Source organism: Protomyctophum bolini, assembly GCF_963924005.1.
Source record: "Protomyctophum bolini genome assembly, chromosome: 21".
Lineage (NCBI taxonomy): Eukaryota > Metazoa > Chordata > Actinopteri > Myctophiformes > Myctophidae > Protomyctophum > Protomyctophum bolini.
The window spans coordinates 31,839,427-31,866,226 of record NC_137882.1 but is presented as its reverse complement, the minus strand read 5'-3'; the positions used below and the strand labels follow the sequence as shown (position 1 = coordinate 31,866,226).

Sequence of the window (26,800 nt, the reverse complement as noted above, 5' to 3'; positions counted from 1 at the left end):
TTGTAGGGGAAAGCATGCGTGCGTGCGTGCGTGCGTGCGTGCGTGCGTGCGTGCGTGCGTGCGTGTGAATCAGGGTGTGGCTGCCAGCTTGAAAGGTACGCTAGAAATTGATTGTTGGACTTGCGTGTGTGTAATGTGCTGTTCGTGACATGCTGCTGTCTACTGGCTGCACGGAACAGGTCTGAACATGCATCTATAACTGACACAATGAGAGATGGACGGAGTGGGGGTGTGTGTGTGTGTGTGTGTGTGTGTGTGTGTGTGTGTGGGGGGGGGGGGGCAGGGACACAGGGTAAACGGAGCAGACAGAGAGGAGCAGTGAAGCGAGGGATGGAAACAACACAAGAATGAGAGAGAGAGTGAGAGAGAGAGAGAGAGAGAGAGATCGAGAGATTAAGAGAGAGGGAGAGAGAGAGAGAGAGAGAGAATGACACAACTATGCTGCTGCTTTTGCTCTGTCAAATGAAACTGAGTGTCTGATGCAATACAAGGTAACCCAAGACCATCTTGTGTGTGTGTGTGTGTGTGTGTGTGTGTGTGTGTGTGTGTGTGTGTGTGTGTGTGTGTGTGTGTGTGTGTGTGTGTGTGTGTGTGTGTGTGTGTGTGTTTGAGTGCGTGCGTGAGTGCACACACTATAGGGCTGGACAAATAAACTGAAAATGTATCGAATAGGTTAATCAAGTAATTGTGGCACTGATTTGTTTTTGCCAGGTGCTTGAAAAGCGCCTGGACTATACATGTAATTGCTACCACCTCTAGTAGCTCTTTCATGATTGGCTGCCTGTCGTCTCTATGGCTGCCTCTAAGCCAATGGAAGACTCACCCATAAAAACCCATACTCTGAAAACGCCACAACGTGAAGCCGTGAGCTGATAGGCAGAGGCTGCAGCACACACACACACACACACACACACACACACACTGATTATACTGTAAATCGTAGCAAAATTAGCAACAAAATAAAAGCTCAAAACGTGTCACATTGCGACGCGTTTTGAGCATTTTAGATCAGCTATTTTTGCTATATTTGAATTGAAAACCTGTTTTCTTTCTTCTTCTGTTTTTGACCCGGCATATTACAGTGCATTCCCCAAACTGTTTCATGTCAAGGACCCCCATAAGAGGAGATTGGTACGGCTCTATAGCAGTGATTCTCAACCCGTTTAATTTCAAGGACCCCCAGTTTGACATGCATTAGTCTATACGGCCCCCCCCATTTAATGGCATTTCTGTCTCTGGGACTCCCGATTTATATTGTAAAATCAGTGTTAATTGTTGTAATGGCTATTTTAGAATGCCAAATACATTACATTATACATTCAGTCAGATTGAAGCACTCTGAGTCTTAAGTCAACTGCAGCTGTCAATGTATAACAGCTGACTTGACTCCTCCACGCTGTCAGCAAAGGGATGCTTATTTGTGTGTCGCCCCTTATGTTTAGCGCAGATCCTTATATGGACACTCAGTGTGGCATCTCTGTTAAGACAAGACTATAAGGACTGTCTGAGAATGGGGTTGAGGAGGCTTGCGCCCGGAGGGGCTGATGGAATAGGCAAGGAGGCCTGTTCCTCACTCTCTGTATGTTCATTTTACACACACTGTAACTCTGAGAGTTACAGACCCATAAGGGTCCATTTGGTTACAAACTGGGGACCCCCTGGAACTCCCTCAAGGACCCCTGGGGGTCCCCGGGGACCCCACTTTGGGAACCCACTGGCCTATTATATGTCTTTTTGGCTGTTTTTCCAGCTTATTTTGCCAATTCGAGGTTGGTGGAACCCCAACCGTGGGCTGACGCCGGTATCCCTGACGCGCACATGTCCGTGCACGTCGTGCACGTTCCTCATGTACACTGGTCTGTGCAGCAGATGCACGTCGGTGCATGTCTGGGTATATAAACCCAGAGTGTGAAATGTCTTAACCGATCCAAGCCCCCAGCGTGCACGCACGCACGCACACCCATCCTCTGCTGTCACAAAACAACCTGCCGCCCGGTCTGTTGCTAGGTTACTACAAGGAAATGATGTGTGTGACTGCGTGTGCGTGCGTGCGCGCGCGTGTGTGTGTGTGTGTGTGTGTGTGTGTGTGTGTGTGGCTGTGAAGCCGAGGATGTTTAACCTGTGTAATGATGATTCTGTGCTCTCTAACATTTCAGCTAACACCCCTGATGTCATTGTTGTAAATGAAAACCATAGAGAGGTGTTCATTCTCGAGGTCGGCTGTACCTTTGACTATAGCCTGGAAGAAGCCTTTCTAACCAAAGTGCTGAAGTATCAGCAGCTAACGCAGACCATCTCACAGCTAGGCTACAGATGTAAACTTTTAGTTTTTATCTTTGGCAGCCTAGGGCATGTGCATAAGTTGGTTGTGAGGGGCTTACAAATGGCCGGCCTTTCCAAAAGGAGAGCCAAGCAGTTAGCGAGGTATTGCTCAGTTTCAGCCATTATAGGAAGCCGCTCAATTTGGAGGAGGCGTTGTTTCCTTTATCCATGATTTATGTCTGCTGCACTTCTCATTATGTGGACATAAATAAATGTGTGATCACATTCTGTTGCTGCGAATAGTATTTTGTAACTGTATCTTTGTCAAACTTTCTCCCTTCCTCCCTTTTCTTTCTGCTTATTCACTTCATTGTCTCTCTCAATTCTGCCTTTCTGTCTGTCTGGGTGTCTGTCTCTGTCTCTCTCTCTCTCTCTCTCTCTCTCTCTCTCTCTCTCTGTCTGTCTGTCTGGGTGTCTGTCTCTGTCTCTGTCTCTGTCTCTCTCTCTCTCTCTCTCTCTCTCTCTCTCTCTCTCTCTCTCTCTCTCTCTCTCTCTCTCTCTCTCTCTCTCTCTCTCTCTCTCTCTCTCTCAGGGTCGCCATGTCAAGACAGGCCAGCTGGCTGCCATCAAGGTCATGGATGTCACAGGAGTGAGTGACACCCCACACACACACATATGCTCGCACACATGCACGCACGCACGCACGCACGCACATCATCATCATCATTTTTCGACCGCAGTCGAGATCATGGATTTCACAATGCCACGCCAGACTAGGTTCCAGTCCTTCATTGCCATCCCCCAGTTCCTGCTTACTGATGCCTGTGTCCCTATAGCGATGACATCAGGGAACGACAGTTTTCTATACCTCTGGTCTGCTTTGAGGCAGGACTCCAGAGAAGAAGGGAAGATATAACCTCATTGTCAGCTCTGTAGCAGTATGGGCGGCAAACTGTGTTCTTTTGGATCGGACCAGTGAAGAAACACGGGGAAGGTTGCCGTATATTAGATTAGTCGATGGGTGGCTCTTCCAAGACAGATTTTACGTTCTCATTAGAAGGCGGGGTGCATGTATCCAACCGTTTCTCTAGTTTCTTTGAAAGTGTCCATGTCTCGGAGCCATAAGAATCGGCTCAATGGTCGTCCTCAATATTTGTACTTTTAACATCTTACCAAACTGGGATGACCAGATCTTATGGATGTCATTGCAGGCTGACCAGGCCATATACCCTTCATAGTTTGAAAGTCCTTTTAGGAAGAAGATATATATATGAACCCAAATTCTTATAGTAATCAACCTGTTTCAGAGGAGTGTTTTTATAATGTGGTTATTTTTTTGCATTTGCATATTGTTGCTGTCGAGAGGAAACCTCATAAGTCCATTTTTGAGATTTTTGATTTTGGCATAAATCAGTGCTATTGAACACCCTGTGTGTTGCTTTCGAAAATATTGAAGTAGTAAAAAAGTGCTTTGGACAAAACCTCTTAACTCCATTGGACCCTCATAATGTCTGCGAAAGCAACTAACTCCACCACCTCTCCCCCTCTCGTGGAAGTAATTGACAATATATAAAGTTACAACACCAACAACAAGCAGTATTGCTTTGTTTAAAAAAATATAAGGTTTTCTTTATTTCCTGAAAAAATGAACATTTTGGAGTTATGAGGTTCCCTCCCGACAGCAGAGAGAGATATACTTACGTCTTCAGTTTTGGTCTCATTGAGATAAAGACCACCACCGTTGGAGGAGGCCTCCTCAGGCCTGCTCAAGAGACTGAAGGAGAGTCTGACACACACACACACACACACACACACACACACACACACACACACACACACTGCATGAAACCGTGTGGCCTTAATTTGTGTGCATGCATGTGTCTCTCCTCAGGATGAAGAGGAGGAGATTAAAGCCGAGATTAACATGTTGAAGAAGTACAGTCATCACAGAAACATCGCTACGTACTACGGAGCCTTCGTCAAGAAGAACCCGCCTGGCATGGATGACCAGCTATGGGTGAGAGAGAGAGAGAGAGAGAGAGAGAGAGAGAGAGAGAGAGAGAGAGAGAGAGAGAGAGAGAGAGAGAGAGAGAGAGAGAGAGAGAGAGAGAGAGAGAGAGAGAGAGAGAGAGAGAGAGAGAGAGAGAGAGAGAGAGACACATACTGGCGGCGCTGACGACAGAAGCCATGGTCAGCTACGTATACATTGTGGCTGAGTCAGCATTGAAGTCAGTGGTTCTCAAAGGGGGTCTGTGGAACCCCCGGAGGTCCTTGAAGGGGTTCCAGCTAAATTTAGTTAACCCACTTTGAGCTGAGATCAGATTATAAAAATGTCTTCTACATCCTGACAGTTTTCTGAAAAAGCTATTCTGTTTCTATGTCAGTCGTTTTTCAAAAATAGCAGACCTACAAGCTTGTAGCGCGCCACTCGGTGAGCTTGTAGATCTGCTGTTTTTCAATAGCTAAAGCATAACATAATGCTAACACCAAAAGCGTGGCCTGGTGGGCCTATTAGAACACAGGGCAGTGTTGCCAGGTTTGCGAATTGTAAGCGAGTTGTAGTGTGTGTAAGTAGCGTGGTTAAAAGGCCTTGTTTCTGGCCCTGTTGGGGCAACAGCATAATGTCCACATATAAGTGGCCACATCTTTTGGCCACGTGACCAACTTTACAAATATTAAAATAGATATATACATACATACACTTAAAACATTTTGAAATAATGTCCTTGCTTGACATGAGGAAGTTTGAGAAGCAATGAACAGGGCTAATGTTCAAAAGCACAATGCGGCAAGAATGAGTTTTTCTTCCATTTACAGAACGGATCAGGGCAGCCAAAGCCGGGCCGGGCCGGCCCCGGGGGGCAAGCTAGAGCGCATGACCCGTCATTCTTTGGCGTCTGTTGTGTTGATGATGATGATTTTGTCCAAAATACATTTAGAGATAGTAGAGGCTTTCATTTCTTAAATTTGCATCTCGTAAAGTTATAACTGTGAATGTGCAAATGAAAGCCTCTACTGTTATGTCTATACGTTTGGAGACAGTAGAGGCTTTCATTTGTAAATTTGCATCTCGTAAAGTTAACTGTGAATGTGCAAATAAACCAAACACTTATTATTATTTAACGTTTTTTTTACCTATGGTCATTATGACTCAAATCCATTTTGTCAACTTACTACAAACCATGACTGTAGTCGTTTTAGGTGGCTTGGGTTGTACAGACTGTATCGGCCCTCTGTCTATATAGTTATATATTTATATATAATATATATATAAAATATATATATTTTCATGGAACAGTCTGAGGCCCGTGAAGATTATCAACAAGAGCTTGTGACTAAATCACAACATTGCATCCATTGGAACACTTTCTTTTGGGAATTTCCTGATAACAGTACAACAGTTTTAGACTTACAAGGTTTCCAACGGTCAGGGACAATTTGTCACTGCCAGTGTGTTGTGAATGAATGCAGCAGGAGAGTGTTTTGTTTGTGTCAATAATACTGTTAAGCTCTGCAGGTCAATGCAATTCCCTCACTTTTATTAATGTGATATACAAGTAATCCTGTAAGTCCAAGAAATAATACAGACGTGTGTGTGTGTGTGTGTGTGTGTGTGTGTGTGTGTGTGTGTGTGTGTGTGCGTGTGTGTGTGTGTGTGTGTGTGTGTGTGTGTGTGTGCGTGTGCGTGTGCGTGTGTGTGTGTGTGTGCGTGTGCGTGTGCGTGTGCGTGTGCGTGCGTTCAGCTGGTGATGGAGTTCTGCGGAGCCGGCTCAGTAACGGACCTCATTAAAAACACCAAAGGAAGCTCTCTGAAGGAGGAATGGACAGCGTACATCTGCAGAGAAATCCTCAGGGTGAGTACTGTACAGTACAGTACATGATGACACTATATATTATAGATCGTATATTAAAATGGACTTGTGGCAGGATGGTGGACGCTGGTGGCGTCACAAACGTAACATATCCATATCATATATCTATCAATATCTATCTATAAATGCACCAAGTCTCTTGTGTGTACGTGTATGTCTGTAATACGCGTAAAGTTCGCCCCACCGACTTCAAATTCGAACACACGCGTTCCACACCATCGCAGGGAGTGCAGTGCCCGGTGTCGAGTCGGTGGGATACACCGTTGTCCAGAACCGGCACAAAAGGCTCTGATCAGGCTCTGGACTGCAGGGCCCAAATGATCCAATTGTGATCACACCTCAGATCACCCCTAGATCTCCATATATGGAGCTGGCCTGTTCTGACATCACAATGGGCGTTCTGACATCTGCATAGACTCCATATTTGGGCATGACTGACAAAGAACTCCATATTTGGACATAAAAGGGACACAGACATAATAATAACTCGGATGGGGGCATTGATTTCCAACTTGCATCGTTCCAAGTAGGCCAGTGCCCAACTGGCACCGCTACACAACTGAGATAATTCCACGGCCACATTCCTCTGTGGCAGAAGCGCACATTTTTGTCAACACGGAGGAATGTGGACATGGCCCAAGCAGCCAGTCACACCGCCTGAAGCTTCTCAGTTGTTCTCCGTTCTTTTGTGATGGCTGTAATAATCGTGCAGAGCAGGGGGAAAAATGTAGCAGAGCCCGAACGCCAAGATAAAATGTTATATGCACGCTAATATTATATAAATATCTGTTCAATCTATTCGTGAGTTGTCTGACTGAACTATAACTCTTTTGCTCCTGTGCAGAAACTTAGTAGAGATTGTGACATGCAATGATTGAAAGGCTGTAATATTGTGATTATAGTTCAGTGAATGTGGAATGTATTCTAACTAGCTGAGCCACCACTAAGCCCTACTTGAGGTTACAGTGGTTAGACCAGTTTTAATCTTGGCCCTTTCCGTGTTTGGATATGTCAACCAGATTGAATCATGTCGAATAATAGTGTGTTTAGATTACGGATATTTGAGTGTGGATTTTAGCAGCTGTTTACTTGCCGTGATATATAGAAACACTCTAGACATCCATCTAACCAGATCTATTATGTGTTAAATATCAACTATACCACTACCTATTACTGCAACCAGCTCACGCTGTTGCAGCCACAGTGATGTGTTCTGTGAATATACACTTATTACATTGTATGCCCTCTCCTCCTCTACTGCAAGCCGCAGTAGCCCTCATATCTGAAATGCAGGAAGGGGGCCTGGGGGACTAGAATGTAGCAAGAATGTAATGTAGCGTCCGAGGTGATAATGACTACTGGCCATGGGAGTTTCGACAGTAGTTCACGCATTATTAACTTGACAATAGATATGGCACATTTAATAAGAGGAATATACGGTATGAGAGGTTATTTCATTCGGTGACCATGCACACACACGGTATTATATGCACGTGCGTGCGAGTGTGTGCTGTGAGTGTGGGAGGGAGGGAATAATTATGCTATGCCCTCTCTGAACAAAACTAGACTACAGCACTATACGCGCTGCTTACAACGGAACCATTTGGGCATTGTGAGCTTGTATCAGCTATTTTCACTACTTCTTACACGTTTGTTTTCGAATTAATGGAATTTCTTAGATTTTTTCTAAATGTATGGAATTATTTTAAATAGTGTTTTTTTTGCCTAATTTCTTTTAAAGAATAGGGGGAGTTCCAGGGGGTACCTAGCTAAATGAGTTTGGAACCAAATGGACCCTTATGGGTCTGTAACTCAGAGAGTGTACAAATGGATCCATCTGTACACTCTCAGAGTTAAATTAACAGTGCTTTTACGATATAAAATGGGGTAACAAGAGATAGAAATGCCATTAAATCGGGGATCCGCGTGGCATAATGCGTGTGAAACTGGGGGTCCTTGAAATTAATATGTTTCGGAATCACTGCTAGAGACGTAAAGATCCTCCCCTATCGTGGTCACTGGCGTATGTTTTCAACTGGGGGGTCCGTGGCCTAATAGAGGTTCATTTGGGGGTCCTTGACACGAAAAAGTTTTGGGAAGCACTGCTCTAGAACACAGGTTGTTTTTTCTTGAAAAGTAACGCTGCTGGACATCCGGTGCAGTGCGAGGTCTGTGCCCAGCAGCCCTCACAACGTGTCAGCTGCGCTGATTATGATCATGATGATGATGAGTCACATCTGATGAAATTTTCTAACGTCACCTCATCAGCTGTAATCATTTCAGACAAATTAAATGTCCCTAAATGCTCTCTGTCTGTCTGTCTGTCTGTCTGTCTGTCTGTCTGTCTGTCTGTCTGTCTGTCTGTCTGTCTGTCTGTCTGTCTGTCTGTCTGTCTGTCTGTCTGTCTGTCTGTCTGCCTGTCTGCCTGCCTGCCTGCCTGCCTGCCTGCCTGCCTGCCTGCCTGCCTGCCTGCCTGCCTGTCTGCCTGTCTGTCTGCCTGTAGGGTCTGACTCATCTGCACCAACACAAGGTCATCCACAGAGATATCAAAGGTCAGAACGTCCTGCTGACTGAGAATGCAGAGGTCAAACTTGGTAAGAACACACGCATGCATGCACGCACGCACGCACGCACACACACACACACACACACACACACACACACACACTATATTATTGCGACTGTAGGTCGCAGTTTACTATGAAAGCCTGCAAAACCTGTCAGTCTGCCTCGTGACACGCTCCATATATGGCCAATACAGAATTCATTCCATATGTTGATCTGACCTCATCTGACCTCATCAAACCCTGTAGTGTACACTGAAGACACTGCCCCCGCTGCCACCCTTAGATCACCATATATGACCAGTTCTGACATTCCATATGTTGATCTGACCTCAACAAACCCTGTACACTCAAGACACGCACCATATATGGCCAGACCTCATCAAACCCCTTGTACACTTAAGACACTGCCCCCGCTGCCACCCTTAGATCTCCATATATGGAGCTGACCTGTTCTGACATTCCATATGTCCTAATCAGGGTTTGATATGGGTACCTAATAGGGTACCTAATCAAACCTAAGGGTACCTACCCTGTACACTCAAGACACGCTCCATACTGTATATGGCCAGTACAGAATTGATTCCATATGTTGATATAGAGCTGATATATGTATGATAGGATATATGTTGATACATACAGAGGTGTGTATAACTGCTTGTTCGTTGTGTGTGTGTGTGTGTGTGTGTGTGTGTGTGTGTGCGCGCGTGTGTGTGTGTGTGTACGCGCGCGTGTGTGTGTGTGCGTGTGTGCCGCATCCAGTGGACTTCGGTGTATCGGCCCAGTTGGATCGTACAGTGGGTCGGAGGAACACGTTTATTGGGACGCCATATTGGATGGCTCCTGAGGTCATCGCCTGTGACGAGAACCCGGATGCAACCTACGATTTTAAGGTGTGTGTGTGTGTGTGTGTGTGTGTGTGTGTGTGTGTGTGTGTGTGTGTGTGTGTGTTTAATGCTAGTATTAGCTACATATTTGAGGTACGCCTCATACGTCTATGTTTGTGTATATGTACTGTATGTGATATTTTGATATCAACCCCTTATGGGTCCATTTGGTTCCATTTGTACCATCCTCAAAGTTACGGGGGATCGGAACCACTATACAGTAGGTAGATGTATGCTTCGTTCGGCTGTGAGTTTGTAGATTTGCTGCTTTTGCAGCCAATCATTTTGAATACAGGACTTTTACTCCTTCCACCCCTGACGGTGTTCTCAATAATACCTACTGTATATACTGTACCTACCCCTCTCTCTCTCTCCCTGTCTCTCTGCAGAGTGATCTGTGGTCACTGGGCATTACAGCCATGGAGATGGCCGAGGGAGCTCCACGTGAGTGACAAACAAACTCCGCCGTTTCTCTCATTATTTCACAAACAGAACTGACGCTAAATGACTATAAACCTCTCCTCTCCTCCTCATCAGCGTTGTGTGACATGCACCCAATGAGAGCTCTCTTCCTCATCCCGAGAAACCCCGCCCCCAGACTTAAGTCGAAGAAATGGTGAGTCGTCCGAAACTGAGAGAATACATGCATGCACACGCGCGCAAACACACACACACACACACACACACACACACACACACACACACACACACACACACACACACACACACACAACTGCTGGTTCCAGCATAGGCTAATGAATAACAGCTAGTTTGAAAGACTGAGTGCTCGTCATAGTATCCTATATTAAAATGACCCAGAGGGTCAGTGGTGTACTTCACAAATGGAACTTGCGAGGATTCTCAAATATTGGCACAAACACTTAGTTATTACTACATAACTATTGAACAGGTTTGCCATGCCGATAGTTACACAACATGCTAGACTAATATTACTTTGTAGAATAGGGCTATTCTTCTTATTTTTAGTTGAGTGGTTCAACCACTCCCTTACGGTGGGTATAGGTGGGTGGCTGGCTGGCTGGGTGGGTGTCTGGGTATAATGAGCACGAAAACAGCATGGTTGTTTTTCACCCCCTGTGCGCAACCTAACGCAAACACAAACACACACGCATGTATTAACTTTATGCTTTCGGTTGTGCCAGTACAGTACAGTACAGTACAGTACAGTACAGTACAGTACAGTACAGTACAGTACAGTGCAGTACAGTACAGTACAGTACAGTACCCCCCCCCCTTTTAGTAAACTGGTTTAGCTTACTAAGCGCATCAAACTTGGCTCAACCTCAGTTCAAGGGTCTGGCATGAGAATAGTCACACGATTTTTTTTGTGTGCAAATATGGCACTACAGTGGTGTTCCAGCAGTGTATAAGTAAGTAAAGTAAAGCCTTGCCGAGCACATGAGGCCCATTGGAGCAGGAGCTTATATCTCCTGTTTGTGTATAGCGTGAGGCTACTGTATGTGAGCTTGATGTACAGGTATACTGTACATCCCCTGGACATGTCATACAGGGACTATACTTACCCCAATCCAACCCCTTGATGCTGACCACAAGGCCATTGAGCTAGTGGTTCATTCATCATGGCTCATACTAATGGTACGAGACGTGTCTATATATGTGCACATGCAGGTCTAAGAAGTTCCAGTCAGTTCATTGAGACGTGTCTGTGTGTGTGCACATGCAGGTCTAAGAAGTTCCAGTCAGTTCATTGAGACGTGTCTGTGTGTGTGCACATGCAGGTCTAAGAAGTTCCAGTCAGTTCATAGAGACGTGTCTGTGTGTGTGCACATGCAGGTCTAAGAAGTTCCAGTCGTTCATACTAGACGTGTCTATGTGTGTGCACATGCAGGTCTAAGAAGTTCCAGTCGTTCATAGAGAGCTGTCTGGTGAAGAGTCACAGCCAGAGGCCGAGCACGGAGCAGCTGCTGAAGCACCCGTTCATCAGAGACCTGCCCAACGAGAGGCAGATCCGCATCCAGCTCAAAGACCACATCGACCGCACCAAGAAGAAGAGAGGAGAGAGGGGTGAGTCCGTCCGCCTGCACGCCTACAGTATATAACCTAGTATTGACCCATTCAGGCCTGACGTCAAAATTAAAAAAAAAAATCTTCAAAATCAAAGATTTGCACCACATTTTCACGACTTTTCAGCAGACCTACAAGCAGACCTATACAAGCTCGTAGTGCGCCACTCGGTGGCGCGCTATGAGCTTGTATAGATCTGCTATTTTTCAATAGCTAAAGTTTAAAACACCAAAGGGGGTTCCCGCCCCCAAAATGGGTTATACGACTTGAGGACCAGCTTATACATCAGAATACTGTCATGATTTAGAGAATCTAAAAATCACGACAGTATTCTGAAAAAACGATGTCAAATGGCGCTCAAACCTTTTCACGTCAAGGACCCCCAGAATGATATGTATAAATGGCTGCCGACCCCCAACTGAAAATATGTTGTTCCAGGGACCCCCCCACGAGAAAATTTAGATACATTTTATTATTCTTATTGTGGCCTGGCGGCCCCCCCTGGTACAAAGTCTTTTCAAATGGGTGTCTACATGAAGAAGTTTGAGAAGCGTTGCTTTTATTCATGCCGACTGCGGGAAGTTGTGATATCTTACGGCTTATGGCATTCTTCTGACCTTTTGGATGTATTGGTTTAGATTTAGATATTGAGTATATTGCACGGTTCATTCTTTCAGTCTTTTTAGGAGAAACGCAAATTTAGTTTTCCGATGCTTTGCAAACGGAAATATAACTCATGCTAAAGTATAACCTTGAATCTTGAAATCCAACAAATCATATTTACATGCCCAAATAAAAGAAGCAGAAAAAAAAAAAGGATTGGGGCATCTCAATCAGGTATTGTTTTCTATTCAGAATAGCAGTAGCTGTTTTTTGCTGACCAAATATGTTTCACGCTTCAACAGAAAGGCATGATGACTCACACAGTCATCTGCCAAAGTGACAGGTAGAAGAGAATGACTCACCGGAAGAAATGATTGATTTGAGTGTGTTTGTGTGTGTGTGTGTGTGTGTGTGTGTGTGTGTGTGTGTGTGTGTGTGTGTGTGTGTGCGTGTGTGCGCGTGTGCGCGCGTGCGCGCGTGCGTGCGTTTGTTTTCCTCCAGATGAGACAGAGTATGAGTACAGCGGGAGTGAAGAAGAGGAAGAAGAAAGAGAAGAAAGAGAAAGAGAAGGAGTTGGACCCAGGTACCTGTCTGTCTGTCTGTCTGTCTGTCTGTCTGTCTGTCTGTCTGTCTGTCTGTCTGTCTGTCTGTCTGTCTGTCTGTCTGTCTGTCTGTCTGTCTGTCTGTCTGTCTGTGCTAGATCAAATTAAATGTTAGTCTAAAAATGTCTTCTAGATCCTGACCTGAGTCTTCATAAAAGATGAATAATTCATAATAATGTTGCCATATGGAAATAACTCAAATGACTCAGAGGCTTGAAACAGGTCTAACAAGCGTTTGCAGAACTTTCTTGATTTTATTCTCCATGTATTCTGTCTGCTGTCTTGCGTTGAGATTAACACTAGTCTATTTTTCTGTTGTGTGTAGTTGTTTTAAAATGAATGCCTTAAAACCCATTTTGGGCCCCTTTTGGTGTTTTAAACATTATGTTATAATTTAGCTAATGAAAAATAGCAGATCTACAAGCTCATAGCGCACCACCGAGTGGCACGCTATACGAGCTTGTATAGGTCTGCTATTTTTGAAAAATCGTGAAAATGTGCCTCAAATCTTTGAAAAAAAAAATATATATATATTTTTTTAATGTAATAATAAATTGACTTAAATACTCCCTCACATCCAGCTCCATCATCAACCTCCCGGGGGAGTCCACCTTACGGGGCAACTTCCTGCGCCTGCAGCTGGCCAATAAGGAGCGCTCGGAGGCGCTGCGCCGGCAGCAGCTGGAGCAGCAGCAGAACGAGGAGCACAAGCGCCAACTACTGGCCGAGAGGCAGAAGCGCATCGAGGAGCAGAAGGAGCAGAGGAGGCGCCTGGAGGAGGTGAGACTCGGGAGTCAAATATAGATATTGTTGGTTTGGCTGGCGGGCGGGCGGAAAAACCAGGACTGTCGCAACGTGTTACGTGACGCATTGTTGAGTTACTAGATATGATTGTTATACTTGTGCATATCATATGACCCTGCAGGCATATGATATGGTGCACAATATGATATGGTGCACACAATAGGCATTGATTGATTTATGAGGGGAAAAAAACATTAACAGATTAAGTTATGGACATACAAGGTTTCTCCCAGACAGCGACGATAATGTGCACTTGTCTCATGTGTCTCCCCGACATTATCTCTCTCTCACTGTCTGTCTCTCCTACACTGTCTCCCTCTCAGCTTGCCTTACTGTCTGTCTCTCCTACACTGTCTCCCTCTCAGCTTTCCTGCTGTCTGTCTCTCCTACACTGTGCCCGTCTCAGCTTGCCTTACTGTCTGTCTCTCCTACGCTGTCTGTCTCTCAGCTTTCCTGCTGTCTGTCTCTCCTACACTGTCTCCCTCTCAGCTTGCCTTACTGTCTGTCTCTCCTACACTGTCTCCCTCTCAGCTTTCCTGCTGACGGTCTCTCCTACACTGTGCCCCTCTCAGCTTGCCTTACTGTCTGTCTCTCCTACACTGTCTCCCTCTCAGCTTGCCTTACTGTCTGTCTCTCCTACACTGTGCCCGTCTCAGCTTGCCTTACTGTCTGTCTCTCCTACGCTGTCTGTCTCTCAGCTTTCCTGCTGTCTGTCTCTCCTACACTGTCTCCTTCTCCCCCAGAGGAGTGGACTGACATGTGGACTGACCTCTTCTTCTGTCTCTTTTTCCACCAACAGCAACAGCGGCGAGAGCGCGAGCTGCGTAAACAGCAGGAGCGAGAGCAGAGGAGGCGCTACGAGGAGATGGAACAGATTCGCAGGGAGGAGGAGAGGAGGCTCGCCGAGAGAGAACAGGTAGCAACTCCTCTCTTCACAACAACACGTTCGCTCGCCACTATACCACCATCCCCACGGAGTCCCCACCACCAACTATAACACAAATGACCATTGTATTTGTTACAGTTGTGGACGGTGTGATCAAAATAATATATTCTTTCATTTAAGTTAAGGAACACTACATTGGTGCCATTGATCCAAGCCGGGACACAATCGATTTGATTGATCATTAAAATAAACATAGGGTGCTCGGGTGAAAGGGTGGTAAAGTGCCTTGCCCACCAGCGCAGAAGTTGTGGGTTCGAATCCACCGTGGTGCCTTGTCGAGCATTTATACGAACAGCACAATTGGCCCGTGTTCGGGACAGTATGTGTCACCGCACATATTACAGGCTGGGGCGACTTGTCAGCAGGAGAGTATATAGGATGAAGGCTCTACGTCCTCCCGCTGGGGACAACAGCAGTGACAACAGTCACAACACATAAATGTAATTTGGGATTAATTGGCATAAAGTCTAAATTGTGGAGAGAAAACAAAAGCTCTGCACGCAAATGATTTTGTGTACCCTGATCCAGAAAAAGGTTGGGAATAACTTTCCAAGCTATACTTGTTGCCAAGCCACTTTTCTGCAAGCTACAAAGCTACTACTATTTGTCTTAAGAGTTGGATATGACCTTTGAACCGGTATGAACCGGCCTGGCATTGACACCGTCACACCAGGCACATTTGCTATAACGATCTGTCATCCTCTGCCCTGCTAAGATAAGAGACACTTTACTTTCTACTGATTATAGAGCGTCGCAGAAAAAAAAATCTTTATTCGGGCTGTCTGAATACCAAAAAAAAATCTAAAATAAAAAGGTCATTAAAATGTTGACATATTATTGCTCATAGCAGCTTTAATTGGGCAGGGTGCAAGAACTGTCTCTACTGCACAGGTGTCACTGTGTCAGCACATTCAATGTTGATTATGAATTCAACAAGCCCAGTTCAGGAGTAGCAGTGGGACTCAGGTTGCCAAGTGGATCCCCGGCGGACAAATGGAAGGAGAGAACAATTACTGGAGAACTGGAGAGAATAGGGAGGTGGGGAACGAGTGGAGGAATTTAACCCATTCTGACCTGAGATCAGATTCATACGAGGTTTCCACATGGACACACACTGGTCTGATGAACCCATTCTGACCTGAGATCAGATTCTAAAAATGTCAGTCGCTCTTCGATTTTTCAAAAATAGCAGACCTACAAGCTCGTAGCGCGCCACTCGGTGGCGCGCTATGAGCTTGTAGATCTGCTATTTTTCAATAGCTAAAGCATAACATGATGCGAACACACAAAATGGGTTCCCGTTCAGAATGGGTTAACAAGGAGCTCAGTGGACCGTTTCTGCAGTGCTCTGATCGGATTTAGATTTGCAGATCACTTCACTTTGCAGATTTCATACATTAACCACTCAAGCTCCTCAATGTTATACTCAAAAACTGCAGATCAACGCGTGCTGTGTGGGCTCGTGGATATATGCTATTTTCAAAGAAAACCTTTGAAAATGTTGACATTTTTTTGTTGAAATTGTTGACATTTTTACTTTTACTCAATTTGTACTTTCACTCAAGTACAATTTTGAATGGGCTTTTGGTTGGTATTGCCACTTTTACTTACTGTATATTTATGTAAAAAAAATCCACCACTGCTTCTTTACCTGTCCTCTCTATATTCAAATGTATCTCTTTTATTCTCTCTCTGGGTCATTCGGTCTTGTCTAATCTGGCCTCGTTCAACCTCTTCTCTCTCTCTCTAACTGTGTCTGACTGTCCTGCTGCTTCGCTGTTGCTTCCCTTCGCCACCACCGCTATCTTCCTCCTCTGGTGATGTCACTGGTTGCTGGGACTCTGGTTGGTTCCCTTCTTCCGGGGCCTCTCTGCACTCTGATTGGTGGTGGCTCCTCTTGGCGTGCCGGCGTGCTGATTGGTTTAGGAGTATATCCGTAGACAGTTGGAGGAGGAGCAGAGGCAGCTGGAGATTCTGCAGCAACAACTGCTGCAGGAGCAAGCATTACTGCTGGTACACGCACACACGCGCACGCACGCACGCACACGCACGCACGCACACACACACACACACACACACACACACACACACACACACACACACACACACACACACACACACACACACACACGCAGTCACACACGCTCTCTTTTCAGTGATGCAAACAATAACCCAGGTCTATAAACGGAGAGTTTCACTGCACACAAAGAAAGATGAATTGTTTCACCTTTCATTACATTTTCCATGCATGTGCACGCTTAAACAACTTGTTCCACTTGCTGTACACATTCATCAGGTTCACCAAGGGTTCTCAACGGGGGGTCCGGGACCTCAGAGCCACTGCGTGAAGACCACCGAATGTTTGTTTGATAAGAAGGTTTTTGTCTCACTATTATTATTACATGTAGTGTGCCCCGGGTCCCTGCTTTAATTAATAGTCTCTCTCAGCTAAGAGGTCTTTGGTCTGAAAAAACATTGACTAAACGGACTAAACCTCATCAGGTTCACTCTAGTCTAAACAACAGAATTGCAGAGCAGAGGTGTTTTATATAAGCCCCTCAATCAGTTGGCAGCATCATTGGCTGCGTGGCAATTTCTTTGCATGTTCGTCATTCCATTCTTCTCGACAGAGGACCATTGTAATGAACTGAGCACTTCACTAGTAGTTAAGGTCTATGAATCATTCTTGTCCAGACTCCAGACAGCACCAACAAAAGACCCTAGAGATATTTTCAGAGAGGCGCTTCCCCTGGCGCTTCCCCTTAACTCAAATTAACCAAATCCTATATGAACTTTGAGTTATCTCTGTGACAGAGAAATGGATTACAATACACACATACACAGATTATGCAGTTAGTATGTTGACGTCTCTTCAATAAACATCTGACAAATTAAATTATGAACAATGGCTCGTAAGTTGGTCTAGGAAATCATTGTATGGGGGGGATCTTTCATATTTTACAAACAATTCACATTTTCAAATATTATGCAAAAACTGGCATTTCCTTTTGGACAGCCTGATGTCGGAGGAAACATATGCAGGGTTTTCTGTCCTTTTCATAATACTTAGCCAAGACACAGACATCCACATTAGAACACAGAGAAGGGTAACAAATGGTCCAACAACTGATAGGCGTACCGGTCGATATAGGCGGCTGAAATGAAATGAACATCTCAGTCCACAGGATACATTATTCACTCTGATATACAGTACCGTCATCCCGGAAATTCCTGTCAATAACTCCAAAGTGAGGGGGATGTACCATACAAACGGTCACTGCCCCCTCAGAAAGCCAATAAACATGATAGGGTCTAATGATTCTACTAATTAAGGTTCTGTTCCATTCTGGTCATAACGTATAGCTACTGTATGGCTCAATGGAAAGGCTCTGCTATATACTCCCCTTAATTATCATTGGTAACACCTGTGTTTAAACTAGTATTTCATGTCAATGTGGCTGCCTGAAAAGGTCTATAATGTGCCGTGCGGTGAGTTGTGATTTTTGGCATAAGGGCATCAGCTGAGCTATTGGTGCATATATAATCTTTAGCCTACCTACACCTTGGCCTACTGTATATAGTCGTGCTCGAGTTGTCAAATAAATAGCTGTCTGTAGGCATTCAAACTATTATTTTGCATTATACAGTGCCGGTCTCCCTTTGTTTGTTTGTGGGGGTGTGAATTTAAACCACCACCACCACCACATTTGAAACCCTGGACATTGCAATCGCAGTCCTACACGTGCTGCCCGCTGGCCGATTCACTATAGAATGCCCCAATTCCAGTGTATTTTTAACTTGTGGTCCCCTGTGTGTGTGTGTGTGTGTGTGTGTGTGTGTGTGTGTGTGTGTGTGTGTGTGTGTGTGCGCGCTGCGCTGCGCTGCACTGCATTGCAGGAATACAAACGCAAGCAGATCGAGGAGCAGCGGCAGGCGGAGCGTCTCCAGAGGCAGCTGCACCAGGAGAGAGCCTACCTGGTGTCTCTGCAGCAGCAGCAGCAGCAGGATCAGACCCCCAGGCCCCCGCAGGACAAGAAGCAACTGTACCATTACAAAGACCAGGCCCCTGTTGGGATCCCCCTGGGGATCCCTGTCAACAGTGACAACAAGCCTGCCTGGGCCAAAGAGGTAGAAAAAACACTCATCATGACGCCTACTATCACTGTCTACTACTACTGCTTTTTTTCTTTTATTTCCCTTTTAACCCATTCTGACCTGAGATCAGATTCATACGAGGTTTCCACTGGACACACACTGGTCTGATGAACCCATTCTGACCTGAGATCAGATTCTAAAAATGTCAGTCGTTCTTCGAATCTTTCAAAAATAGCAGACCTACAAGCTCGTATCGCGCCACTCGGTGGCGCGATATGAGCTTGTAGATCTGCTATTTTTCAATAGCTAAAGCATGACATGATGCCAACACCAAAATGGGTGCCCGGTCAGAATGGGTTAAGACCATTTTCTCCCCCAATTTAGTCCTCGTTGCCACTTAGTTCCTCCCCACGCATGCACATTTCTTTGTGTTGTCCCTGCTGTGGTGTCCTACCGGCTCGCCCTGCCAGCGAGGAGACATACTGTAGTCCCAAAGAAATCTTAAGATTATCCAGGAAAAATATCAATAATTGTGAAAATAGCTAGTCAACAACGCATCACGAGGCCATGCGTTGTTGTTAGCTTTCCGATCTGCTGTGTTCACTACAGATACTAAACAAATAAAACAAATATACATTACGCAAGTAAATGTACTTCACTGTACTATTGCAGTCCACCAATGCTATATTAGTCGTAATTACTAGTATGAGTACTACTACTGCTACTAGTGTGTACTAATTCAGTGATTTCTGCACATACATGTGAGTGTGTTAACACAGAAAGACAAGCAAGTGCAAACACTGACAGCTAAAAGAATGCATGTTGCAATCAAAGTCACACCCACACAGACGAATCGGTGCGTGTGCCTACACACACCTACACAAATTCCCACGAGTGCACAAACAGCTGTTCATTTAGAATGCTGCAGTCTCTGCCATTGACAAACCTGTGCTTCCTGTAGGGAGGTACCGCACGCACGCGCGCACGCACGCGCGCACGCACGCACCAACACACACACACACACACAACGTGTCGTGCATGCGTATTGCGTATCGTCGCTGTACAGATACACGTTTTCTTGTCTGCAAGCAACGTATACTTATTGACCACTTTCAACCTGTTTACTGAAATTACTCCTGTGTGTGTGTGTGTGTGTGTGTGTGTGTGTGTGTGTGTGTGTGTGTGTGTGTGTGTGTGTGTGTGTGTGTGTGTGTGTGTGTGTGTGTGTGTGTGTGTGTGTGTGTGTGTGTGTGTGTGTGTGTGTGTGTGTGTGTGTGTGTGTGTGTGCGTACGTGCACGTGTGTGCGTGCGTGCGTGCGTGCGTGAGTGCATGTGCGTAATGAGTCCCTTTCTATTTCGGAGGTGATTTGCATCAGCAAAACAGAGCAGAACTGTGGCGCTTTACGCTCACAACATGACTTCCGACATGAAAGTAAATTCCATTCTTGCCTCTTATTGAAGTGATAAACCATCTTAATGCCTTTCATTTCAAAGAAGTCATGTCTTTCAGGATATAATTGCACTGCCTCTGCCCAGTATGCTGGGGACCAGGTGGTGTAAATAAACATTTCATTAGTATTATTTTACCGTCATTTATTTTTCAGTTTCCGAGGGGAGATCTGATCATTTCTTATTAACTCTTGACGCCTTTCTCTTCACTTCACAAGTGTCATCCTTCATGTTTGATGAATTGGAGGTTCTAACACAACAGAAAGCAGATGACGGGCCTCAGTGGGGAAGTACTGAACCATTTAGCATTCATTTAACTTTGAATTTGTTGAAGTTTTTTGTCCCAACCAGGTACATCTGAAGGAAAACCATGTCCAACCACTGCCCCCTACTCAACCAAAGAAACCGTCAGGGTTTTTCTTTTCTTTTCCAAAATCCAACATCTCTCAGGCAAATAGTTGTTTGTTTGTTGGTTGTGTCCTTGAGTTCATGAAAGGCTCTATATCAATTCAAGCTATTCTTGTTATTATTATTATCAATAATGAACGTTAACCACGTATTCTGGCGTTGAACGTTCTGTGGAAATAGTAGATCTACTAGCTGAAACGCTGTGTGTCGTGAGCTTGTAGATCTGCTATTTTGGGGGGCGAAGAGATTTGGCGTACAGGGAAAACCAAACGGGGACCACATTTTAAGAAGGAAGGCTCAGAGTCACAACACAAAGTGAAAGTGGTTAAGTTTGTACGTGCCATCTATAAATATCGAGCCAATGAAAAGCATTAACAAAAGCTTGTGACTTAAAAACTACATTAGATCCACTGGAACGCCAGGTGCGTGAGATTATTTCCTGAAAACAACAACAGTTTGGACATGGCGAGGTTTAGGTGTCCGTCCGACAGCTCTGACGACACAGAGGACGTACGACACGTGTAACGGCTCACCTCACCCTGCAGGTGATGCGTCGCGCGCAGAGCAACTCCCCCCGCATCCCCCCCAAGAAGCACCACTCCTTCAACCGGCCCCGCGAGGCCGCCGCCCCCCCCGACCTCTCCGAGCTCCTCATGCTGCCCGGCTACAAGCCCCGCCAACGCCGCCGCCCCCCTTCCTACCCCGCCCACGTCAGCCCCGCCCGGCAGCGGCAGATGACGTCGGAGGCGCACGTGCCGAGCATCCGCATCACCTGCGTCCCCCCCGACCTCGCCGCGTCCCTCCCCGCCCCCGACCCCACCTACGCCTACTGTGAGCCGATGGCGCGCCGGCGCACCAGTCCCGGGAGAAGGAGCAGTCCGGACTGTCAGCCGATGGCGCGCCGGGGCACCAGTCCCGGGAGGAGGAGCAGTCCGGACTGTCAGCCGATGATGGCGCGCCGGAGCACCAGTCCCGGGAGGAGGAGCAGTCCGGACTGTCCGGACCAGAGGAGGAGCAGTCCGGACTGTCAGCCGATGGTGCGCCGGCGCACGAGTCCCTTGAGGAGGAGCAGTCCGGACTCTAGAGGGCGCAGCCCCGGACGCCGGGTCAGTGGAGGAGGAGAAACGTGGTCTCTTTATAAACCATCCCTTCGTCTTCTTTTTCTTCCCTGCTTTAACACACAGACCTTCCTCTTTTTCATCCCTCCGCTTTGACCGTTACTCTCGTTCTCTGTGCAGTCGGATCGACTCACTAACCCTGGCAGCCCTGTTCGGGTTTCTGATTCTGATTCTGTTCATTAATCTGTTTGCTAAATCTGTTTAATCCCTTACTTCATCACAGTGATTTTTTGTCTTTGGGATAAAAGTCAACACTATAAAATCCTCGGTGTTTAACCAGTTACTGACCCAAACCCAATCATTTGGGCCCCTGTTGATGTTGAGAAACACTGCTTTGTTGTATCTCTCATTGTGTCTCTGAGCTCACCGACTAACTCAGGAGTGGTGGGTTCTGAACATTAACAGGCTCCATCTCTCCTTTCTCCCTGGCCAGGTTGATTCAGACCTCCCGTCTGTGATGCCAATGAGGCTCCCCATATTCTCCCCATATTTTCTAACGGGGCCCAAACCCGCTCCATGTCTAACCTACTTTTACATTTCTGCGTGTAGAAACACATCTATTCACACGAGGAGTGCAGTGGATCCCCGCGGATCCAAAGTGAGAATGCAGGCGTGGTCGGCCGTGGGAAACTCTCCTAATCTAATTCTTTCTGAATGTTCCTGTTGGGTCTCTCTCTCTCCCTTATGTTTTAGAGTTAACGTTCTTCATCGCATGAGTCTTGAGTCCTCTGTGCTGCGACACTTTTAATGGGTACTAATCATTTCCAGTGACATTCACGTTGTGGACAATAAATGAAACTAACTAACTAACTAACTTTTTGTATCATTTTCTGGTCTTTGTTGTGTATTTTCCAACAGGCTTCCCTTTTCTTTCTTTCTTTCTCTCTCTCAACAATGTAGAGACTGTTTTATAATAAGTGCAGTGTACCATGTTTGCTCCATATCTCTATATCTCTCAGCGCAGCATGGGACTGCTTTGATAGTTTAAATCCAGGCCTCTACATATTGTATGTTCCTCCTCACATGTAAATCTGCGCCACACACGCACACGCACGTGCACAGACAGACAGACAGACAGTCAGTCAGTCAGTCAGTCAGTCAGTCAGTCAGTCAGTCAGTCAGTACATGCAGTCATGCACGCCTACATACATTTTGGGCAGGTGTCCAGGTCTGCCCCCTGGTGGAGAAATGTAGGCCACCTGCAACTATTTTAGTCACAGTCCGATTCTCTCTGGAGACAGAGCCATAACATGCATGAGCGTACCACACGCACGCACACACACACACACACACACACACACACACACACACACACACACACACACACGTGTGTGTGTACTCATTTACACAAGTGTGTGTTTTACATGTTTGCATATGTGTGTGTGTGTGTGTGTGTGTGTGTGTGTGTGTGTGTGTGTGTGTGTGCGTGCCCCAGGCGGAGGATGGTGGTTCTATGATGAACCGACACAGTTCTCCTGCATTGCAGCACAAGGCCTCCAACCGCATCTCCGACCCATCCCTGCCCCCCCGCTCCGAGTCCTTCAGCAGCGGGGGCATCCAGCAGTCCCGGACCCCGCCCATGCATCGCTCCGTTGAGCCACAGGTGGGCGCTCTGATCCATAATCACATTAAACCATTTGAACCCCCCTCAAAAGCAGAGACTATATCGCCGCAATATTTAAATGCTATATTGTAGTAGTCTGTATAACTACGACCTCCTGAAAGCTGCGAAACGGCGTCTGTTCATCATTTCCATTCATGGAAATATAAATATAGCCGGCGGCGCGTTTATCTATGACCCAGTGCCGCTCGAGCTGCAGTACCTACGAGCGGCCAGCATTTCGCATTTCGCATTTCAATGCTTCCTTCTTGTACGTGGCTCGCTGCTATACTATAGCCAGAACGTAACGCTGGTACCGATGGACAGACTAGAAATACTGATGTCATAGACTGGTGGCTACAGGTACTGATATCGGTAGACATTGCGTACTGATGCCATCCAGGCCTCCCAAGTATATTGATAATTTAGTACCGGCAACCAGACGAGCTGATCGACACGTCAGCTTGTGATACGATATCATAAAATATGATGATATGACAGAATATGATATGATAGAATACCTCAGCTACTTTACCTGGGCGGACGGTACAGGGGCATTATTCCCTTGCTCAAGTGTGCTGTGTGATATATCCCTGTGTGTGCGTGCGTGTGTGTGTGTGCGTGCGTATGTGTAATGCTTACACGTGTCTATGCATAACATGTGTTTCATGCGAACTTAACAAACACTCTCTCCTCGCCAACATAAACCTTTCTCACCCTGAAACCCCCTCCCCTCTCTCCTTCTTTTTCTCTCCTTCTGCACTGCTGACTGCTGCACCTCCTTCTGCACCTCCTGCTACAACACCCCCCCCCCACCACCACCACCCCCACTCTCCATCCCCATGACTCCTTAACCTTCTGCACCGTGTGAACCCAAAACCCCCCTGATCCCCCTGGTCCATCCAATCATGGGACCCTCTCCCTCCCGGGGTCTCTCTGGTGGATGTCGGGTATGGGTTTCCCGGGCCGCCACAGATGGCTCACCTGGTGCAGGTGAAGAACCACGGCCTGTCGGGGTCTCAGTCGCTCCACGACCCGCACGCCGCCATCTCCCACTCCTCCTCGGCCTCGGTGTCGCCCTCGCGGCCGCCCATGCCCCGCCAGAACTCGGACCCCACCTCCGACAACAACCCCTCCCCCGCTCCTCCGCCCCTCCCCCTCCTGCGCCTCGTTCCACCCACCGCCTCCTGGCTCAGGCAGGATGACGACACGCCCCCCAAGGTGTCTCTCGGTCTCTCTCTCTCCCTCTCTCTCTCTCTCTCTGCATGCTTTGACCTCTTTGTGTGTGTGTGTGTGTGTGTGTGTGTGTGTGTGTGTGTGTGTGACACTGTGTATGTTTGTATATCACCACACTCTGGCTGAAACCTTGTCGTGTGGCCAGCGAAGTCTACGGATTAAAAAAAACCCAAAAACAGGACCCCACTCATGACGTAACAATCCAATGGATGCAAATTGCATCCAGTATACAGTACAAGGTTTCAGGATGTGCCTGCAGTGGGCGACTGGGCGTGTGTGTGTGTCTGTCTGTCTGTCTGTCTGTGTGTGCGCGCATGTTTGTTTGTTTATTTGAACCAACCTGTTGGTTTTTGTGGACCAGATCTCCTTGCAAGGAATGTGCAGAATTGCGGCGCCTGAAGGCTTTAGGGCCTCTTGCACATCGGAGTCCGATTTTGTTGCATGAAAAAAAAGAAATCTATGACCTCTCAAGTCTGAAATTGTTTTCTGACAAGTGGCTTTGATGGTGCATCATCAACCAGTTAAATAGTTGTGTTTTTATGCATAAAAACTGACCATTAAAATAATTGCACTAGACTTGCAAGGGCCCTTTTTAGGATAATTGCTAAACACTTATTTTTATACTATACTATACTATACTATACTATAATACTAACATTTGTGAACATTTTGAATATTCTTCAGTTTTGTATTGCCTATAGTGGTTATAGGCAATACAAAACTAAAGAATATTTTCACAAATGTTAAATCTACAAGCTTGCTGATTGTTTGCTATTAGTGCTATTAGTGGTATTTCCATACACGCATATACAGTACTCCCATGCTAGCACTTTGGCTACATGGAGTACTGTATAGTTGACCCTAACCAGGGTGATTGTGCCTGTACTGTAGCCTATACTGTACTATATTACTATACTATGTACTGTATTTAGCCACCGTTAGCCTTTAGTATAGTGAATGGTGAACTGTCTGATGCCCCCTGAAGGACTTTTCTGTGTGAAAAGTCACTTTGCTTTGACTTTATAAACTCACATTTTGGGGTCATTTTTTACGTCCACTCACTCAGGCTTTTACGTGCAACCCAGACAGTTTTTTTATGTCGCTTAATTACATTCGTGCCTGCGTATTAAATGGGTCTATGACGTGGTTAAAATGCAGAATGAAGTTCAGTGTGTTTTGCACGTTGATCTAATCAAGCACTTAAGTCTTGAGCAGACACAATTGACCAGAAGTGTTTTAAAGTAAAAGGCCCCTTTAATTGTCAAAAATATAATAATAACTTACATTTTAATAAATATAAACTGATATGTCCAGTTTAGTTATAAAAAATTATAGTATAGGTGAGATTAATCTGGAAAGATTTTACCTGCACCTGAGAAAGGTCTACACGAGTTGTTGGTTTTATAAAAACCTGTCTTGAAGTGGCACTGTGGCAGTCTGTGGGTATAATCTTCTCCAGATTCATCTCACCTACTGTTTTGTCGCCCACGCACCTTCTTGTAAAGTACGTGGGTGCAGTGCGGAAGTCTTTTTTCATTTGGTTATTAAAAATAATTTCTGGCGTTGATAGTTTTTTCTATCTAGGCGGCCTGCGTTGCATGTCGCTCCTCTGCTCCTCTGTCTTCCTTCTTTGTCCTGTGTCTCAGGAAAAAAACAGAACGAAAGCGCAACAGATGCACATGGTCTTAATGTTTTTGTGCGTTTACCGTAGGTACCACAGAGAACAACATCCATCTCTCCTGCCCTGGTCAGGAAAAACTCCCCGGGCAATGGTCTGGGAGCTCGCCATGGAGCGCACCTTATACGAGCCAGGTACGCGCGTCCACAAACACGCTGTCCCACGCACGCACGCACACACGCATACACACACACACACGTACGCACGCATACACACACACACACACACACACACACACACACACACACACACACACACACACACACACACATGTTTCAAAAGGATTTCCCGTACAGTATTCCTCCTTGACTGAGACCCTGTTGCTATCTCTCAATCGACGTGTGTGTGTGTGTGTGTGTGTGTGTGTGTGTGTGTGTGTGTGTGTGTGTGTGTGTGTGTGTGTGTGTGTGTGTGTGTGTGTGTGTGTGTGCTCTGTGCGCGCGCGCGCGCGTGTGTGTGTGTGTGTGTGTGTGTGTGCGTGTGTTACCATAGCAACCCTGACCTGAGGAGGACCGATGTCTCCATGGACACGCCCCTGAAGAGGACAAGCAGCGGCAGTTCATCAAACTCCAGCACCCCTAGCTCTGAACGAGGTAAACACAGTCCATCTAACTCCATCACCCCTACTAC

General features: G+C 46.1%; 1 protein-coding gene across 2 annotated transcripts in view; it reads left to right on the top strand.

The window, feature by feature from the left end:
* The window catches only part of tnikb (TRAF2 and NCK interacting kinase b), a 70,233-nt gene that overhangs the window by 15,629 nt on the left and 27,804 nt on the right, over nt 1-26,800 (top strand). The window contains exons 3-19 of one of the 2 annotated variants that reach the window (XM_080794247.1): nt 2,855-2,911; nt 4,154-4,279; nt 6,006-6,116; nt 8,638-8,728; nt 9,461-9,591; nt 9,975-10,029; nt 10,123-10,201; nt 11,456-11,631; nt 12,736-12,817; nt 13,418-13,616; nt 14,440-14,556; nt 18,484-18,714; nt 21,084-21,644; nt 23,092-23,259; nt 24,232-24,477; nt 26,204-26,304; nt 26,663-26,763. In XM_080794247.1, coding sequence (XP_080650373.1) covers nt 2,855-2,911; nt 4,154-4,279; nt 6,006-6,116; nt 8,638-8,728; nt 9,461-9,591; nt 9,975-10,029; nt 10,123-10,201; nt 11,456-11,631; nt 12,736-12,817; nt 13,418-13,616; nt 14,440-14,556; nt 18,484-18,714; nt 21,084-21,644; nt 23,092-23,259; nt 24,232-24,477; nt 26,204-26,304; nt 26,663-26,763 — 2,632 coding nt within the window. The remainder of the gene's footprint in view (nt 1-2,854; nt 2,912-4,153; nt 4,280-6,005; nt 6,117-8,637; nt 8,729-9,460; nt 9,592-9,974; nt 10,030-10,122; nt 10,202-11,455; nt 11,632-12,735; nt 12,818-13,417; nt 13,617-14,439; nt 14,557-18,483; nt 18,715-21,083; nt 21,645-23,091; nt 23,260-24,231; nt 24,478-26,203; nt 26,305-26,662; nt 26,764-26,800) is intronic. The other variant, XM_080794248.1, reaches the window with a different exon arrangement.